General features: G+C 41.3%; 1 protein-coding gene across 2 annotated transcripts in view; it reads right to left on the reverse strand.

The window, feature by feature from the left end:
* The window catches only part of ANKRD55 (ankyrin repeat domain 55), a 53,541-nt gene extending 44,811 nt beyond the window's left edge, over positions 1 to 8,730 (reverse strand). For both annotated transcript variants that reach the window (XM_074932176.1, XM_074932177.1), the window contains exons 1-2: positions 8,367 to 8,730; positions 1,602 to 1,724 (exon numbers count right to left, since the gene is read on the reverse strand). In XM_074932176.1, coding sequence (XP_074788277.1) covers positions 1,602 to 1,724; positions 8,367 to 8,406 — 163 coding nt within the window. In that variant the 5' untranslated portion in view covers positions 8,407 to 8,730. The remainder of the gene's footprint in view (positions 1 to 1,601; positions 1,725 to 8,366) is intronic.
* Positions 8,731 to 12,457: the final 3,727 nt, after the last annotated feature.

Genomic DNA, 12,457 nt, shown 5'->3' on the forward strand with positions numbered 1-12,457 from the left:
CCCTGCCTCATTAATTCTGCTTTTGGAGGGAAAAGTGTTTTTCTGTTGACAGCCTCCCAGTATGAACCATTGGCTTTGCACACCATTTTGGAGGCTGATATTTTTCGGAATGACTAGCAGCCAGATGGTGATTGGCTATTTTTCTCAAACCCCAGCTACATTCTGTCTCTGTGTATTCAAAAGATTTATGAAATCACGCCCTGTCCTGTGCAAAGGTGTATGTGTGTGAGTTGATGCTTTATGTAGACAGCTTATTTTAAAGACTGGATTTGCTCTAGACTATTTTCTGTTGTCATGAGAACTTTTTTTATATTCTGAAAACAGTTTCTGTGCTGGAAAAAACATGAAAACTACATTCAAACTTAATAGTCAAATTTCATCATGAAGTATTATGATATCTTCTAATTATTTCCTCTTCCTTTCATTCTGTTAACTGCTGAATAACAGCAAGAGATTTTCCTGGATAATATGACAAAGCAATTTAAAATGACTGAGCCGGGAATAAATATGAATATTAGAAGCTATAAAACTAATAGAAACTTTGGACACAACTGGAGAATAATTATTCTTACTGGATTCAATGAGACTGCTGAGCAAATGCATGCTACTCAATACGAGGTTATGCAGACTCTGCCATATGTGCAGGGTGTGAGCCATATGTTTTGTCTTGCAAGACTGGTGTTTAGTTACATTTGTATGTACAACCTAGTAAACAAGTTTATTCTGGAGCTGAAATACTTCCATTTGCTGATCAGTCTATCTCTACCCACTGCCCTTCATACCTAGTCCCTCTCCCGCTAAAGATCTGGACTGAGAACATTTCAGCCTGATTATGCATTTTTACTAATGACCAGTAAAGTCTTAAAGATAACAGTTAGGATTTCTAGTTTAAAGTGTAGGAAAAATTGGTAACTTGTTAAAAGTGGTAAGGATTAGAATAGCCAGTGTTCATATGAACACTTTAAAAGAAGATGAAATAAAAACCCACTTTTAAATAAACAAAGTCTTCCTTGAGAGAAGCTTCCAGAGATCAGTGACTCTAATTCTCTTGGGAAATAGATGCATGTAAGACCCAGACGACACTTTGTAATAACATTAAGTAGTAACCTGAATGCAAAATGAAAAATCTCACAGATAAAACAGATTATTTAGATCATTGCACATTGTACAACCAACCCATTAGCAAACAATTACTTGGCAAAATCATTCAAACTGTGTCTACACATATTTTTAAAGTGCAAAAGACTGGAACCTTCCACTCTACAGATGTGCAGAATGTATAGCATTTGACTTTGATAAAAAATATTGTTTTCCTTCACTGAAATGACAATTTCTCAGCATCTCCCTAAAGAAGATGAAATAGATTAATGATAAAGTGCTGTCTGATTATAGCAAAATTTATTTGTATCCATATAAAAAAATCTTACAAGGGGAAAGAAGTATCCAAACTGAGCATTTCCAGTGGATATTCCACATAATAATTTCCCGTATCCTGCTACTAAATATAATTTACTGAACACAAAAATCAGGATAAAAAATGGAAAATTTAGTTGCAAGCTGAAGCAACTAATCCCCTGAGAATAAGCTGAACTTTCATTTACCCTCGCTGTCACAGCACTCCAGGATGGAAGGATCTTCTCGAATCACTGCAGTTAGTGTGTTCACATCACCATTAGCTGCTGCTTGGTAAACCACAGTCAAGTCAATCTCTTCTGCTGCATCACCTGCAGAGGAAGAGTACATTCATGAGTAAGCAGAAAGCAAGTACAAATGATTAACAGTGAAAATAATGACACTTATTTCACTGAGTTTTTATGACCGTATAACTCAAGGTTGAACAAAGTGTATCTAAACAGCACTGGTTTTTGTTAGTCATCTGAAACTTGTTTTTCATCATAACTTCTTTGCAAAATTATCAGATATAGACACTGAGAGGACATAAGAAATTGTACTAACATTGATTTAATGTGACTTGAAAAACAATGAAGTAGTAACTGAACTAGCTCATAATATTGCTGGCTACAATTGTGATAGGATGAAATCAGGACACAGGCATTCTCAGTTTCAGTGTTAACCTTGCACCAATCAGAAGACTGAGGCCTTTCATTTCCTTTCCTTGTGGTGTCCAGGGGAATTCTCAGGAGAGTGAACTTCTAGCAGCAATGGTTTGTGTTAATAATTCCTGCAAAAAGGAAAGATGGACTAGGAATTCTCAGGAGAGTGAACTTCTAGCAGCAATGGTTTGTGTTAATAATTCCTGCAAAAAGGAAAGATGGACTATTGCTTGGAGCCCAGGAGAGGTTTATTTTGATTGACAGTTACCGTATGAGGTATTATTTAAAGCAGATGCCTTGCAGGACCTGTTCCTGAACGCTCTTCAAATTTTTGTTTCTAGAGAAATTAATGTGGTGATTCTCTCTTTGCTTCTTTGCTTGTACCTTCCTTCCAGACTGGTGATCCCATGCTCCACATGCTTATACCTCCTTTGACTTCAAGTGAACTATTAATCTGTTAATGCCAGGAGTCAAAAAAGTTGATTTTTTTGGTGCAGGGTCAAATCTGATGTAATAGTAAAATGTTCTAGATGTGTATTGTTGGTCACCCACAGCCTCATGTTTAATTTTAAATAGTTTCTGATCTTGCTTAACTCAAAAAGAATTACAGCTGTGGTAAGCTGTGCTGTTCGCCGTGGCTTAGAGTCAGAGCTACAGACCGTAACATTTGTCTAGCCACTGCACTACCTTGTTAGCAGGAGAAAGTAAAACTGACACCTAAGTCATACTAGAGAGGTGATCAAAGGGAAGACAGATTATGTGACTGATGACTTATCTTTACTGTCATGTCTTCTGGAGATAGTATAACTACATAAGCTGTGCAGAAGAAAGGGAGATGGTCTAAAGAGAATTTGAAAATTTAGTAAAAAGTCTTTTTTATAGTCAAATACTACATTATTATTAACATATTGGTATAACATATTTTAAACATTGTTATATATATTTTTGAGTGACAAAAGGTCTTTAAAGATAATTTTAAAGTATTAGATGTACTATTCACATTGTGATCAGACGTTGTCACAGCTGAACTTGCATGAGCTCCATGCTGGGGTTTACAGCCCAGTGTAATTGCCCACATGTGACCTTCTCTCCTCGGGATGCAATCATCACTCTCAACTTCAAAACTTGAGTGCCATGGAAATGCAATTAGCTCTCACCCTGGGAAAGGTTAGTCTGTCAAAGCTGGAGCTCTAGTTGTGGGCTTGGGAAAATGAGAAAGCTGATGTTAAATCTGCCTTCACCAGTGCACAGATTTCCTCTCTGTCACTACACAACAGAAGAGAATTTAATTTATTTTCTTTCTTCTAGCTTGTCTTTTAAATTACACAATTGTTAAAACATGTAAATTAAACATGTTAACTTGATTTTTACTCTGTTAGGGAGTCTATTGCTGAGGGAACTGTTAATTTGGCTCAGAAGTTTTGACCTGTGTGCTTGGGAGAGCAGGAGAGACTAAGTCATTGCCTCCTGAGAGTCATCATCAGTGACTAGTATATGAAAAAAGAAGTGACTTTACCACAGGCCCGTTAATCAGATTTCCTTATCATGCCAGATCTGCAGACTGCTCTCACAATTGGTAAACTCAGCAAAGACATGTTAATAACAACCTCAGATCTGAGCTAGTCCCTTACTCAGTATGGGCTGGGTGGAGGGCAGGGAGACAAGGCAGAGGTTCATCTCTTGTGTTGCTCTTCTTGGCCAGTCTCCGGAGATACAAAGGGGGTGCCGGCCACGAGCACTGACACAGCCCCTGTTACAGTTGCATGTGGTAGTTATATAAGGGAACGGTACAGACAAGATGCTGCTGGCATTGGAAAAGAAATCATTGGATGTGTTGAAGCAGACAGTGGATCAAAGGGGCCCTCCCCTCCTTTTATGCATTATGCATGTAAATTTTGTATTTTTTGCCCTTTAGCCTTGTAAGTACTGTTAAATTTTCCTGCTGTGAGTCAGGAACAGAGCAATCCAGCCACAAAAAGAACCTCTCCATCTCCTGAGCAAAGCAGTTCCTTACCCAGAGGACAGGATAGCAGGAAGATGAGGACATGGATGCACACCTGCCTGTGGGTCCCTGACTCTCTCTGACCTTCTTCATCTAGTTAAACCCAAAACCTTCTTCCCTGTGTCTTTGCTTGTGCTGGGCTGAATCTACTTTCCCCAGAGCAATTATCCTCCTGTATGAGGAGAGGAAACAAAACTTGGATGGATGGATGGATGGATGGATGGATGGATGGATGGATGGATGAACGAAGAAGTTTTCCCCATGCCTGCTCTCACAGAATACGGTCTCCACTTCTTTTAAGGAATGGTGGCATGAAGCCACATCCAAGATTCACACTTGCTCACCCATGAGTCCTAGCTGCTAGAGCAAGCAGAGGCAGGTGAACCAGGCTGTCACCCTGCTGGCAAGGTTGCACCATATTGTGCATCTGACATAAAGTAGACTGACACTAATTCCATTTCTGTAGGGTGACATGATTTTAGCTGGGATGCTTTAACATGACCTGCGTGGCTTTGAATGGGGGGCGAGGAGTATGACAGCTGTGTACTCTTCTGATGCTTCACATGACAGAGAGCAGGAAATGCCAGGAGGGCTTGAATGTCATTTATGCTGGCAGCACTTGACTCCAGGTGACACAACATCTCCCACTTCATCTTTCCAGCTTACAGTGTCAAGGAATGAGACATGGGTGAAAAGCTTGGAGGCCATTTCTTTCTACAGATACCTTCCTGGACAGAAGAGGAATAGTTTGGAGAGTGGGTGTTCTGCAGAAGGTGACAATTAGGTATTGAGTGCTTGTGTTCCCCTCTGTGAGCTTACCTTGATGAGGAGCTTGGCTGCAGGGACACTAGCACCGCATGGGATAAAGGGATTGCGAACAGCCAAATGCCTGACCCTCCATCTTTAAATGTGTTAGTATTGCTTCATTTGTTATATTGCAGTTCTGTAAATGCCAGTGAGTACTGGTGCCATTTCAGAGACATTTTATATTTTATTTTGGAAAATTGTGGTGCTACTAGTGAAAGGAAGCTGTTAGTCAGCTTCGGGAAGGCGGGAGGTCCAATTAAGAGTCTGGCTATGGGGCAAGGGTAGGCAGAAACTGCAGTCTGACACAACAGTAGTGTAGAAAGGTCTGGAAAAATCTTAGTGAGCAAAGACCAAATGATATACAGGGTTGTGGCATCTTTTGTAGATAAAATCCTCAGAAAAAAATCAAGCTTAAAAGCCAATTTATCTGAAATAAGGTGAAGTGTCTTAAAAGCACATAATTTCTTTATGAAAAAGTAATTGTTTTTTGCTTGGAAAAGAGATTATATACAGAAACATGAAGAATGATCACAGGATTCAAAGCAATGAAATTACCTTAGTTGTGACATTAATTGTCCTCTGACTCTCCTGTGAAGAATGCATGTTTTACACAATCTGCAATGCTGGCTGATGTGTTGTTTTACAAAGTGCACATTAGATGTACGTAAATGCATGTTTTCTCTGGCATTGTTTTTTTAAGGTCTAAATAACTTTGCTGTAGCTTAGTGTACGTGGTCTTGACAATGACTGATTTAGACCTTACTAAAACACTAAGTTTTGAAAACTGAAGACTGGATAACAGGATAATTTATGTTCATTGTGAAGAAGAAATATTTATGCATATAATCTACTTCCCTCTTTCCTATAAACCTTTTTGTCTCCACCAGCAGCCAAATGCCTATGTGATTTCCCACAGCTTGTTGGCAGGACACACTAGGCAGTATATTTGATTTCAGCATGTCAGTGTCAAGGGTCAGAGGGATGTGGATGAGTGCAGTTTTTGTAAATTGTAACTCTCTCTCTAATATTATGGATTCATTGATTGCTTAACAAAGTAATAATCCCTGTGTGTGCCTGGCTGTGAATGTACCACTCTAGGCCTTTTTCCAGCATCTCCGTTTAAATAGTAAACATCTGAAGCCATGCAGCACACATTTAAATTGCACCAAGCAGTATTAGGAGGGGAGGAGTTTCTGATGTCGTTTGGCTTCTTCAAGTCCCACATTGCTACTGCTGTTATATTGATAAGTATTACAAGATATTACTGAGCAGTACTGCAGTACTGCAAGTGTTGCAAAGAGACAGTATGATTTTCAAGCCTTGAATTATGTTTTTTCTGGTCTGTAGCTGGGATAGTTTCAGATGTGTGTGGTGGAAAAAGCGTTTGTAGGGAAGGTTGGATTATTTTATTGGACCAACAGATACTGATCTGGTGTGCTTGAAAGCCAGTCTGTATTATTCCATTGTCATAAATTGCTCCAATGAAAGATATTCCCCTTCTCCTTCCTAAAAACTATTATGCTTGCTTAAATCGGTAATGTGACATTAACATGCTATGTAGATAAAATCCACCATACAATGTAAATTGTGAATAGAGATTTCTTTGCATGATAACCAATGAGTTAAGTGTCTCATTACTGTGTGTTGTCTGCTCCTGCTCCCCATCCGCCTTCCATGCAGATAGCTGGGAAGGCAAACAGTAAGTCACAAATCATCTAATGAGCCAGCATCCCTGCAACTGACAGTGGAGGGGAGATGGTGAATTTATCTGGAGGGAACCCTCTTGCTGGCAAGGTGCTATGAGTAGAGTATGGCGTGATGCTGTACAGGAATAAGGATGGGTCAGAGTGGAGAGTGGTCTGGCAGGAGGAGGGGTTGTGGATTAGAAGCAAGGGGAGGTACAGGCAGATGTTGCCTCCCAACTCTCCCACGTCGATCTAGATAAGGTAGCTTGAGTCAGTCGTCCCCTGTATTGCTGTCTGCCCCCTTACCCATCTGGACACTTGACATCTCATTCCCCTGGCCTGGTCATATTCCAGCCTCATTCCAAACACCACTTCCATTGGCTTCCTGGCAGCCATCCCCACGGCACTGAGTGTGCAAGGTTTCCCCTTTCCTCCCCAGCCTGAGCACTACTGGGTCAGCCTGTGGCACAGAGCATACTTCTAGTGCCTGCAGAAGGAGACTTTGAGAACTACTGTTTGGAGCTGCAGAAGCTCAGTCAGACCCATACCTCTGTCCTGTTGGGGACAATGTTCCTTACATCATTTGTGCATGACCTAGGAACACCTGTCTCTATCCCTGCAGTACAAATCTCACTTCTGTTGTACTTCCCTTCCTCCTTTATCCTCGCTGATTGTGTTTTTTGTCTCTCATCACTCAGTTCTGCCTGGTGGCTTCTCACTCTTTCCCACCTACTCAGGGTGGGGTCCTGGCTGGGCTGGAATAGGCCAGTATTCTCAAGACTTGCTTCAGCCTTTGAGCGCTATCGTGACTGAAAAGCAGCCATAAGCTTTACATGGAGTATATTTACTTTGACTTCACCAAAGAAGTGTAGACAAGCACAAAAGCACAACCTGTGAGACCTGTCCTCCCAAAAGTTACTGCAGCATCTGTCTTCCTCCTGCCCTTCATCTTTTTTTCTACAGTCAGCACCTTTGTTGTGGGGCAGCACAGCCACGTCAGCTTGGACACTTTGGAGGTGTGCACTGGAAACTGTGGCCCCCACACACAAATTATTTCACAAACTGACTTAAAGAGAAATTTGTTGCAACATGGATGATCAAACAATGACAGCTTCCTGCTTTGGGAACATAAAAGGAATGCCACTATAAGGAATTCCTTATAGTGGATTAAGTCATAAGACGTAAAAGCTTCTATCAGCAAACAAAGACATGACATTCAACCATTTAACTTAAAAACAGACAACAAAGAGACATTTGTATTACCATAGCAACCTTACCATGTAGAAAATCTTAATGCTGGGGGTTTTAAATATATCTTAAATTCAGAATTATGGCAATACTTACCGATACAGCTAAGGTTTGCTGAAGCAAGGTTTATCACTTGTCAGCATCTAGTCCTTTTAATGTATACAAATGAGTACACTTACAAAAATCAGCTCTTCTTTAATTTCTACTCCCTTTTAAACTGCTGTTTGCTCATATTGCAATACTCTCAATATATATAATCATAAGAGGACCAATATATAGTATAAACAATAAATATATACATACATCTTTCAATGCTAACGTAAGAGTAATCAGATGCTGTTGCTATTCTACTGAAAAATTTTATTTTAAAAATCACTGTAGCAATAGGCTGAAATATCCGTGTCTAAAACTGATGGAAGAAATTCCTTCATGTGTAACCAAAATAAATCTCTATGAGAGCTAATATTTTCCAAAAATTCTTGTTATTAATTCTGTCATGTAATCTTAGTACATTTGCATGGGAAGCATGGGAGGACCATAGGATTTTGAAATTAGTAGCAGGTATCTTACCTTTGTGCTGATCAAACACTGATGAAGAACTGAAATCCATTGTGGTCTATCTCATTATTTACAAGACTAGACAAATGCCATCTCCAGGGTTTTCAGGGAAGAATCCCATATATTACAGTGAAGAATGCAACGATAGCTGTTGCCGATTTTCTTGTCAGAGAATTAAACTCGCTTTACGGCTGCAGGTTGTTGTCAAGACAAGCACATTATCACTAGCCCAGTAGGAACGGCATATTCTGTTTGTTATGGACTCTCTTAAAATGACATCCCTGGAAGCTTAACTAAGCTTCTGACAAATGTCTAAGCTTCAGTGAGTGAAACTGCCTATGAACATCTTTGAGAGATGCTGCAGCTCACCCAGCCTCAGCAGCTGAGTGCTGCCCAAAGATAAACAAGCCTTGGAGGGTGAGTGGGACTTGGATGGCAGATGGAGCATGTGCAGAGCTGCCAGCGCAGGTCGGGTGCAGACATCCTCGCTGTGCTGGCCGTGTGGCATGTGCTGTGCTCAATGACAGCCCTGCAGGCAGGCTGCCTGTGCTACTGTGCTGTCAGCAAGCGTCTGAGGAGGTTTGTGAAATTATCTTTTCAGAAATTACCTATTTTCTGATTTAACTCCTGCATGGAGAACACAAATTAGCAAGCTGTTTCTACCTTAGTTTAGTACTACCCAATTTCAGTTAATTAAAGTGCAACGTTTAATGAAGGGATAATAACTGAGAGCACATTACCATGGCTGAAGTGGATAGTGATAGCTCCAATGGCATAGTTCGACAGGTATGATAGTTCACAGTGGATACTCCAAACCCAGTGTCTGCCAAAACAATAGTAGACCCATGTCTTCATGCTAATTTTTTTGACTGGGCCTCTGCCTCCCTAATTTGGGAACTCAGATTCTGTACTGTAATGGGGAGGGGACCCTGCTGAGCTTTGCTTTTTGGTGGGTTGTTTCCATGGAAGAAATAACAATAAATGAACTGACTTGGAATTTACCTGGAGCAGTAGCTCACTGTCAGTGCCTAGGGGCTCATGGATGTGAAGGATATAACAAGTTTAACACTAGTGCTCTGGAAGAGACACATCATTACTGCTGAAAAAGGCAAACTAATACATGAAAATTAGGAAAGGCAAGACACTTTTGGTCCAAAAGCACAGACAGGACCCATATTAAGGCTATGCCTAATTTTGGTCAGCCTGAGAAGCCCCTAGACTTTATTCACTGTATTTATTCTAGTCTGGTATTTTGACCAATTCCTGTGTCTACAACAGATCCTAGACACACACTGTACATGTGGACACTGTAGGAGTTTATTCACATGCCAAGCATCTGCTTCTAAATCTAAATCTAAACTATGTGTTTGGAAAAAGATAGCATGGTCCAGGAAGCAATACAGCCTCAACAGCTTGAAATGGAAGACCAGAGCTGAAATTCCACAAAATGTGTCAGTGTGATCTGCTCAAGGGTCCTTAACAGTGGAGATGCATGTGGTGGGACTGTGGAACTAGAGACTGGCTCTGTTTATATTCTCTGCTGCTGATTGGTTTGTGCTTTGGCTCATCTCAGGCCTTTTTTATATTGAGGAGCGATCCATCATGTGGCAAGTGCTGTCCACCCAATCTGGGGGCAGAGTATTAGTTAGCCAGACAGCTCCTAACGGGCATCTCCTTGCCAGGAGAGTGGCTTAGGGGGTGGCACCAGCAGGTGACAGTCCAGTCTGTCCGATCTAACTCCCTGGCCCTGCTCAAAGAGCTGCCACAGCTGCTGACTTCATGGAGGAAGCGCTGGAGCTGGACACATGTCCGTGTTCAGGCATTTTGAACCACAAAATATCACCCTTAGTGATCTTCAAAAGACTCTGAAAATGGCCTTTGCTTCCTGCAAGTGTCATGAGACACTTTGTCCTCTGTGTATGCAGGATTTCTGGTCCTGGGCACTACTGTAGTACTGGTTATGTAGTTAGCTGGCCACGCCACTGTCCTCTACCTAATCCAATCAATCAAATACTCACAGTTTTACCTGCCCATTTACTACTGCTTGTCTCTGGCCTTCCATTCTGCTCCTGAGATGGAGATAACAGGCTTTGGAGATTACTGGTCCAGTCTCACTTATGCAGTGCATGAGCCTGGGAACGAGGTGCATGGCACATATGCAGCCAATAGATTTTGGGGGAGAAACACCTGGTAACTGATTCCTTGCACATGGGGCACAACATTCCCTATGGCACTGTATACCTTTTCCCGGGCTCAGCTTGCCTTCAGATATGGGAAAGCCAGGCACCTCCTCTGAGATAGATGTCCACAGCCCACAGGGACAGAGTGTGTTTGAGAGCTAGCAGCTCCTGCCCTCTACATCCATCAAAAGACAAGCAAGGCCAATGCTTTAGCAAAACATCTTTCCCCATGTAGACACAAGCACCAGGTGAAAACAATTTTGTGTATCAGTTATGGCGAACGTATCAGAGCTCAGAGGCTGCCAGAAAAGCTGAGATTTAGAAGTTGGACTTGAGTCGCTGACTTCTCTCTAAGTATCTTTTTATTGATGCTTTAGAAAAATTGAAGGAAACGTCTCCAAATTCCTCAGGGTCTCCTGTGCTCAGTGGCTATGAAAGCAACCCTGGCTAAGGACAGCAAAGACATAAAAGAGGTAGAGCCTGGTCTAAGCAGCAGATAAAGATGATAGCTTTAATAGTTTTAATTTACATAATCCTTTAATTTAAGCAAAGAGTTCCTGACTTTTTATGCTGTAAGTGGTAATTGGCGTTTTTATGGAGGTCTTTTTTTGTGTGTGTGTGTGGGGTTTTTTGTTTGTTTGTTTGTTTTTTCTTTTTTGTTTTTTAGTGGAAGAAAGCCCTGGCACAGAAAAGTAATGAAAACAAGTAACAGAAACAGAGAGAGAGCTTTTTTTTGCAAGTATTTGCCCACATTTGCCTGTACGTCAGGATTTGGCTGTATGGAGGGTAGTTAACTCTCTACCTTCTAACTGTTGTTCATGAGGTGAATGCAAAAGTTTTGGTGAGACCACAGAGATTGGTCAAAATGTATCTTCATATGCTGTGTAAATGTTATTTCCTGGGGTGCAGAGCAGGGCAGAAGGCTGGCATTGCAGAGACTGCTGGATCATCAGTACTTTAGAGCTGACAGCACCTGCTCTGTGACACGTTGCCATCATGAGCATAGACTCTGCTTACATATCTACTCTTCTGCTGCTCCTGCAGAGGTCATTGGCCCGTGGGCAAAGGTTCTGCATCTGTTTTCAGCCTGACACAGTCAGTGCTTTGGAGGAAGGGTGACCTTCTGCCTTTGCAAAGCACCTGGACCAGCAGTGCCCCCAGATTAAGGAGGACTGCCACCAGCCAGCACTGCAGAGACACCAGCTGTGAAGTGTTTCCCTACCTTCTTCATGGGTCTATTACAAGCCTGAATGTTTGCACCCTCCATATTGCTTGGTAAGCATGTAATCTAGTGAATGGAAGTCAAAATGAACAAAAGAATACCATCAACTTCCACTTTCCATTCCTAATGGAATCCAGTAATGATAATTTAGTACTTGAAGTACCATGCTATATATTACTCCTGATGGGATTTGGAGCTCTATCCTCAATGTTGGGAGTGTTAACATCAAGCTCAGCATGTGTGGAGTCAGATGCCTAGCCAGGAAGGATTCAACTGTGCTCTCTGGTGGGGACTGATCTGGGGTCTACCCAAATGAGCAAAATCTCCATTAAAAAGCCAGAAGATAAACAGTGAATAGAGAAGGGAGAATAAAGTCACAGCTACATCTTAGAGGTTTCCACATGAAATATAAGACAGAGTGAGGATCTGTTCTTCTCTGCTCCCTGCTTTACAAGGCCAAATACAATCTCAGCTAAGTTAATATGACTTTTTGCTCATGACTTCAATGGCATCAGAACATCTGATTTATTGGGATATCACTAGCATCCTGTGAGAGATTTAGTAACAAGCCAATCACACCCGAGAGTCCACTCTATAATTAGAGTAGGGCTGTTAAGCAGTAACTGGTTTTATGGGCATTGTTTTCCAAATATATAATTTGTTTGTAATTACCTAAACCAAATATAATTTTTTTCTCAGGC

This window comes from Athene noctua, chromosome Z (assembly GCF_965140245.1).
Source record: "Athene noctua chromosome Z, bAthNoc1.hap1.1, whole genome shotgun sequence".
Lineage (NCBI taxonomy): Eukaryota > Metazoa > Chordata > Aves > Strigiformes > Strigidae > Athene > Athene noctua.